The following is an 8,191-nucleotide window of genomic DNA, read 5'->3' as shown; positions in this document are numbered from 1 at the left end:
GAATCAGAGGGTCCTGTTCTCACCTGAGGTAATGACAAGCGCAATGGCCTTGTGTTTTAGAGGCGCGTTTGATTTACCTCTCATTAATTCCCCCACTCGTTCACTCGAGGGTGGACAGGGGGTGGATTGACAGGGAGACTGGGTCTCAATGGCTTCTTATACTTTGAATTAGTGGTATGACTGACTTTGATGTTGCCTGTTGCTAAATGGAGCCTCCCCCCAGCCCACTCACACAAGCCATTCCGCTCCCAAACAGTCTCTCACTTGGTCTTGCAAACTTGTGAATGTCGTAAATGAATAGGGGAAGCTGTACTGACTAGCCGTGTCTGACTAATCACTCTCCATACAGTATGTTGCAATCAAACTTAAAGTATTCAACATTCCTGTTTCTTGAATATGAATACCAACAGTAATTTATGAACGTTTCTTTTGCATGGTTATGACAATCCGCATACGTGAACCAGCGGTTCAGCAACTTCATACTGTCCTGTCTGTCTCAGAGTGAGGCCGGGTGGGAAGGCTTCTCACAGTGGAGGAAACTGGACAGAAGCAAGCACCGTTTTGAAGAAAAAAGACAAATATACATGTAGTACCTTATAGACAGTAACTTGTTGCATTTTGGCAATTCAGAGATGTCAAGGCAATATCTTTTGGAACATATCATCCCGAATCATTTTTTGTCATACATTTTCAATAAATTAAAAACGCTTTGAAACTGTACAAATACGTAAAACGTTTCAGATCGGACTGCTGTAACTGATATTCTGTGTTTTGAGGTAAGACTGTTGAAGAGTGAAGTGTCTCAGGGAGCAGAGAACTGCACCAGACACACCTTGTAGGGTTTCAGCCGCCTGGATCCAGTAACACATTCTCAGACACATTTTCTGAAGCTTCCAGGAAAACTCACGCTGAAAGCACAACCTAGTTTAATGAGACAGAGAGAGGCAGAAAGTAACATGGCCAGACTGGATACTGGTTGTTGTGTCTACACTCTCTTATTGGCCGTGCTGACAGAGAGAAAGGAGAACAGAGAGACTCATCTCTTTGTCGAGATAGAAACTGGATGCACGTACTACAATTCTGGCTTCATCATCATCCTGATGTAGTTTACAAAGTCGTGTTATCAAAAGGAAACGTAGACTTGGTCAAGTAATCTTAAGACAAGCAGTTACAAAAACATTTACATTACATCCACACCCAATGTAAAAAAACATTACAAAATGTCACAAAGCTTGTGTGAAAGTGTGAAAAATATTGTTTTCCCTTCGTAAAAAACGCCACATTGAGGCGAAATACATCATGTACCGCTAAGCTGGCGATGAGAGAGCGACTGAGGGGAAGAGAGAATCAAACACAGTTCTCTATAATCAAGCTTTACAGACCAACATGAAGACAGACCCTTTTCATTGTCTTGAACATGTGATCGACTGTCCAGGAAACACAATCTGTATACGTTGGTGTGTGTTTGTTCATGAGCAGACATGCCTAGACCGTGGTGACAGACAGGAAGTTGTTGTGGACACGGGCCCCCTCGGGGGCGGGGCTTCGAGCCCCGTGACTCATCAGTTCCTGGATGGTCATCCAGCTGTCCAGGATCTTCCGGTGCCTCCTCTTCATCATCTTCTTGTGGCTCAGCTCCACGATGTTCACCTCCTTCCTGCCCTCCGCCCCACTGGCCGGGCCCTCCCTCAGGCTGCGCTGCAGCAGCTCCCGCCTCCTCCTCTGCTCCCTCGCTCGAGCCAGCTGCTGCTTCCTCTCCTCCTTGCTCCAGTAGCGCCCCATCTTCATCTCGCTCATGGCGTCGTCGTCCGTGGTCATGCCCCCGCTCCTCTCCTCCCTGATGCGCAGCGCCCTCTCCCTCAGGATGCGGTCCCTCGCCGGCCTGCGGGCCACGTAGCGGGAGCCGTCGGCGCGCACTTTGACCCTCCACTCCAGTCGGGGCTCCCCAGGGCGGGGAGGGCGGTGCAGGGGTGCTGGGCACACCCCCAGGCTGAGCAGACTCACCTGGCTCTGGGAGTAGTCCAGGGACGAGCTCTGCTGGAGCAGCTGCATGTAGGACTGCAGAGGGAGAGACAAAGAGGACAGTGTTGCTGTAACGGAGGAGACCAGACTAAGCGCAGTGGAATATTCTGGAAATCGCAACTGATAACCCGCTCGGAGCTGTTGTTACCTGCCGTGCGGCAAAACCCACCTGTAGCTGCTTGTTGTGTGAGGCGGCTCCGGGATGCGGGGCCGTGTGATAGGGCGACGCGTAGGGAGGCGCCCTCTGACCCCCGCGGCTCCGCCCCTTCCTGTCACAGCGCTCGTCGTCCGCGGGCATGGCGGGGTCTGACTCTGAGGGGGAGGGGTTGCTCTGGTCCGGACTGCTGGAGATGACGGGGGAGGGGTCTAGCCTGGGGTGGGACGGGGTGTGGGCGGGAGCCAGGGTACTGCGAAGGTTCCTCTGATTGGTCAGACTGATGTGTCTCTGGAGGGAGTGGTTGGGGGACATCTCCACCCCCAGGGGCGTGGAGCGGGCGCTGTCGGCCGTGTGGTAGGCGCTGGAGCTGTCCTTGTCCCTGACCCTGTCACTGTCGCCCTTCTCCAGACCAGGCTGCTCCCGGATGTCAGCCAGCCGACCGTGGCACCGCAGCCCGTCTCTGGGGCTCCTTCCTGGGGAGAGGGAGGGAGAGGACGGGGGGTCCTTCTGGGTCTGACGGAGCTGGTGGGCCTGCATGATGCTCTGGCACTCCAGCTCAATGCTCCTCAGCTCCTCGTTCAGCATCCTCAGCTCCTGCTCCACCCCTGCTCCTCCTCCTCTCGGCTCGGTCACGCTACACTCGATGGTGCTGCGTCTACTGTAGAACAGGCCACACTCCCCGCTGTTCCCGATCTGACACTTGAGCTCCAGGAGCTGCTGGAAACGGTCACACTCCACCCCAAGCCCGCCCCCATGTCTCCCCAATTCGCTGTCCCTCCCCTGGGCTGTGGTGAAGGAGTGGCCACCCTGGGTCTCCTCCCGACCGCCCTGCCCATGTTCTTTCCGCGTCCGGGCCCTCAGGCCCTGGGCAGGCCGCCTGCAGACCTGGGCAAGCTGGAGCTCCTGCTCAGAGCTGTCCTCCAGGCGACCCAGACCACTGTCCTTCTCCTGGAGGAGCGAGGAGCAGGTGGCTGTGTCGGTCGTGTCCTCCTCCACCTCCTCTCCATCCCGGAGCTGGGAAGAGTGTTGGAGAAAGAGGAAGAGTTAGAAAGAAAGAAATCAGAAAGATACATACACTTATGAAGTAAATAAACTTGACCAAACGTTGTGTTTTGGTTTGATCATGGTTGGCCTCTCACCCCTCTCCTCTGATCCTGAAGGATCTCCATCTTCAGCTCCTCCAGGAAGTCCCTGTGCTCCTGGTCCAGCCACACCTCCTCCATCTGCCCCCCAGGACCCAGAGGACCCGCTCTCAGTGCACGTGGGTGTGCATGTGTGCCTCAGTGCGTGCGTGTGTGTAGGCGTGCTGGTCTGTGTGGCGTGTGTGTGTGTGTGTCTGTACTGTGTATGAGTGTGTGTGTGTTGGTCAGGTGTGTGACCTCTGGCATGTCCTCCTACCTGTGTCTCTGGCCTGGTGAGCAGTAGCATGATGCTCATGGTGTCTTCTCTGCTCAGCAGAGCCACCGCCTCCTCTCTGTCCTGCACGTCACAGCCGTTTATCTGACACGACACACACCATGATGGGGAACTGTTTACACATCACTCTGAGGGAAGCGATGAGACACAGCGATCGGATCTACGCTCAATTACACATCCACGTATGTACATACAGACAACAAGATGGACACGTGCTGCATAGACACGCACCGCAGAGACACACACCACGGATACAAACGCATACATGCACACACACACTGGTTTACTGTACATCCGTTACAGCGAACTGAGGGGCTGAGTGTTCATCAATGGAAGACTGAGGAGCACACACACACGTACACACACATCCACACACACATACACAGACATAGACACACAACACACAATTAACTGCTGTCTGACAGCTGGCGTTCATCTCTCCTCCAGCAGAGTAATGGGGCTGTCACACGGAAGATAATAGGGGCAGCAGTAATGCTGGGCTCTATCCCCCCCTCCTTCCACTTCCACACACACACACACACCACACACACACCACCCACACCACACACACCACACACACCACACACACACAAACCACACCGTACACAGACCACACTGCACACACAAACCACAAACTCTGGCAGTGGAGCTGCAGCTTCTACAGAGGCTGGGCTGGAGACTGAGACTGAAAGAAGCTTCTGGCACATCAGAGAGGGGCCTCCCACTACCCACCTGTAAGATCCTGTCTCCCTCCCGGATCCGTCCGTCTCTGCCAGCGATGCTGTTGGCTCCCACCTACACACAGGAAGACAGACTCCAGTACAGATGGCAGCAGGTAGATAACAGAGGCACGGCCGCTCTTATCTGGAGAAACAATAGATTCTCCTCCACGCCACCTCTCCCTCGCTCTCCCTCATCTGGGACCCTGCTCTTAATGTGACTATATTGCTTTCAGAGCGCTGCAAACGTTCAGCCGTCGTGAGGCTGTTTAACTGAACGACAACAAGGCGATGCAGTGTGTGAGCTCTGACAGCGTGATTGATTCTGTTCGAACCCTCCTGTCAGTTGGCATCATGATGACTCTCTGCCCACTCGGATGACACTTTGATGTTCTATTGTCAACAAACAGCCAGCTATCTCCCAGCCGGCAGCCTTGAGCTTTCATGAGCAAAGACAAAAAAAAGAATGATTGTGTTGAAACATTTATTGGTTTTCTCCATTCTGTTTCATTTCCAGTGAGCGTGTAATGAATTATTATTTGTGATGATTGGCAAGCCTTTCCCCCCCCCCAGGCTATGATATTTCCCCCACAATCAACAAAATGTATTCAGGTGCTGTCATCAGACCGAAGAATATCACAACAATTCGGAGGAGTCAGGGAAAGGGGAAAAACTGAGTCTTATAAACTGTCACACCAGATTAAGCCACACACACAGACAGTTCTGACCTGAACGCAATCATGCATTTCTCTCTCTAACATCACTGTTTTCCCAAGGAGGAGTACTACTGCATAGGCTCCAACACAACCCCACACATCTCTAATGTACAGAGCCATGTACTGAATAGAACCATGTACTGTATAGAACCATGTACTGTATAGAACCCCCCCCCCCCAAGTATGTGAGCTTCACTAACTCACGCACGCACATACAAACACACACATCCATAAATACATATTAACGAAGCTGATTAGCATTTCCATGCTTTTTCCGAGGTACAGAAATAGATGTGAGGTGGTGGCTTCCATCTGGTGAGGGGGTTAGGGTACCTGGTGTTGGTACTGCATGTGCTGGGCTAGTTGGGCTCCAATCTAGTGTAAGAGCCTGTACCAATGGGCAGACAGAACAGAACCAGCAGGTTCCGAGTCACGACTCCTATACTAGACCTTCTTGCTGTGCGAGTTACATGGCGAAGAAACCAAATTCTGATTCTGATCTGATTCTAATCTGATTCTGGATCTGATTCTGGATCTGATTCTGATCTGAGAGCCTGGTGGTGACTGATGTGTCTGAAGGAGATTTTCTCAGTTAAAGTAGCGAGATGCGTAAAGAATCCTCTCCTCTTTGTCTCTATGTTTGACACTCGTCTGATGGGTAAATGTGTCATTTTACACTCCACAGGACATGAGGAGGGTTTCACTGTGGACTCATTAAAATCCTCAATTAAAAAGACGTCGGAGCTGAAGGAACATAGGGAGGACTGGAAGGATAGGGAATCATATTTCAGCCTTGACTTCCTCTTCCTCCATGCTCTGTTTACTCTCCGCCCGCGTTCGACTCCCAAACAGTCCCCGTTCTTAACCCTCTCCTAATTCAGTTAGACTTACTCCATCCCTATCCAAAAGGGGCTTCACATTATCTTTTAATTACATCTTAGAAGAAAGCTAATGGAACAGTGGGGTCCCATGTTTGATTTGTCAGCCGTGCTGTCTCAGCCCCCAGTGTGTGTGTGTGTGTGTGTGGGGGGGGGGGGTAAGAGAGACTGGGGAGGGAGGTGTCCTAGAGTTAGGCAGTGGGGGTTAGGGAAAGAGTCTCAGCAGGGGATCTGCACCAAGGTATCAGTCCTGCTAAACATAGACCCAAGTGAGTGACAGCACTAATGTGACTGAATGTGGTCACCAGCACCAGCATTACTTCAACTGTCTGTCATCAGACCAAGAAGACACCCCACCCTGCTGAGCCAGGACTGCTGAACACTACAGATCACTGGTTCCAAAACCACCTCTGCCTGCCTTTTCCAAGAAGAAAAAGAGAATACTTTGTTGACTCATTGTTATAAATGAGTGCTTAATGCATTTTCAATACATTGATCTTTTTCTGCACAATTGGGAGTGTACATGAAATCCTCAGATGCTCAGAGCTGTGTGTCTCACCTGGCTAACGTAGATGGCTGTGTCCTCCTCATCATCAGTCCTGTAGCACAAGGTCAGACCCAACTTCTCCTGGCTGTTGAGCCTGAGTAGCTCCACCTCCTAGACACACACACACACACACACGTATCACACACACACACACACAGCATCACATGCACACACAGCAAAGAAATATCAACATCAAATATCAACATCAAAATTAACAACAAAAACAGTCTCAGCAGGGAGTGTCTCTTGGCCGTGCTTGCTAAAGGGGTTCCTCTCCCCCTCTCCCGCACGGGATTTAGACCAGAACTGCAGCAAAGTCCCGCGTTGTTTGATCCCACAGTGTGTGAAGTGACAGACAGGAGCCGAGAAGGAGATATCATCTCTATTAACCTGCTCCGCCAAAATCATTTGACTGTCTTGTGATGTTACAGTAAGGTGGTGGTGGGGGAAGGGGGGGAGGGAGGGGGTGCCCAGCAGGGGGCTAAAAAGAACAGAGAGGGGGTTTGGCTCGCCCCAATTTCAAATGTGTCTTCTGCCAGAAAAGAGCAAAGCAGGATGAGTGACGGGGGGAGTAATTAGTTTGTGTGACCTGTGACTGTTGAGAACACCAAGCTCTCCTCACAGGAGGAGGAACCTGTTCCACAGGCTCTCATCAGTAAACACTCTTCATTTACACTGAGCAGGCTGGTACAGTAGGACCACACAGGAGTCGATCTTGCTGGCTGGATACTTTGCTGACTGGTAGGCTGGTTGGTTTGCTGGCTAACTGGCTGGCTAGCTGGTTTGATCCCAGCCTGGTTTGTGTGGATTAGTAGAGAGAGAGATCACACCACTGTAGAGATTAGGATGGTTGACAGTATATATACTGTATATAGGTCACACTGTTCTGACCAGAGCTAGGACACTACCTTCTAATCATCCGTATGTTTCTGATCTGCACATACAACATGACTGTGTGCAGTGAGCCCCCAGCAACACAGCAGCCTACGTGCTGCCCTCCTAATCATGTGAAACTGAATCTGATGAGCTGGACTCAGAGGTCATGGAGGTCAGAGACCCACTCCTGGAGGTCAGGCAGGGAGCTGTGGCTGTGATTGCAGCTGAGACTGGGACTTGGAAACTCTCTGTTGGGTCACGAGAGATTTCCCATCGGGCTGTCTGTATGTGCAGTGTACGACATGCAGAGTGAACAGTATGCACACACACACACACACGCACACACACACTCACAAGGAGTCACAGCTGGTGAAGGAGGAAGCCTAATAACCCTGAATGCCATCCAGTGAGAAGAGCTTCCCATTACAGGAAGATCCACTGACACATGTGACTCCCGTCACACCACATCAGCTTCCCGTCACACACACACACACACACACACACACTGACACACACATTCACACACACATACACACACAGACACACAAGACACAAACATTTACACACGCACAAAACAGATCCACTCCTATCTCTTGATCACAAACACACTTGGTAGTTACTTGCCGTCACCCACATAAGCCCTTACACAGACACACACACACACACACAGACACAGACACAGACACACACACACACACAGACACACACACACAGACACACACACACAGACAGAGACACAGACACACACAGACACACACACACACACAGACACACACAGACACAGACACACACAGACACAGACACACACACACACACACACAGACACAGACACAGACACAGACACAGACACAGACACACAC

At 51.3% G+C, this 8,191-nt stretch overlaps 1 protein-coding gene across 1 annotated transcript in view; it reads right to left on the bottom strand.

Annotated features, from left to right (window-relative positions):
• Nucleotides 1-415: 415 nt before the first annotated feature.
• The window catches only part of LOC124469785 (PDZ domain-containing RING finger protein 4-like), a 21,704-nt gene continuing 13,928 nt past the window's right edge, over nucleotides 416-8,191 (bottom strand). The window contains exons 3-8 of the mRNA XM_047023281.1: nucleotides 6,468-6,566; nucleotides 4,328-4,390; nucleotides 3,578-3,679; nucleotides 3,319-3,402; nucleotides 2,192-3,193; nucleotides 416-2,058 (exon numbers count right to left, since the gene is read on the bottom strand). Of these exons, the coding sequence (XP_046879237.1) occupies nucleotides 1,486-2,058; nucleotides 2,192-3,193; nucleotides 3,319-3,402; nucleotides 3,578-3,679; nucleotides 4,328-4,390; nucleotides 6,468-6,566 (1,923 nt within the window). The 3' untranslated portion in view covers nucleotides 416-1,485. The remainder of the gene's footprint in view (nucleotides 2,059-2,191; nucleotides 3,194-3,318; nucleotides 3,403-3,577; nucleotides 3,680-4,327; nucleotides 4,391-6,467; nucleotides 6,567-8,191) is intronic.

This window comes from Hypomesus transpacificus, chromosome 7 (genome assembly GCF_021917145.1).
Source record: "Hypomesus transpacificus isolate Combined female chromosome 7, fHypTra1, whole genome shotgun sequence".
NCBI lineage: Eukaryota > Metazoa > Chordata > Actinopteri > Osmeriformes > Osmeridae > Hypomesus > Hypomesus transpacificus.
The sequence above is the reverse complement of the archived record's forward strand: the minus strand, read 5'-3'. Positions and strand labels throughout refer to the sequence as shown.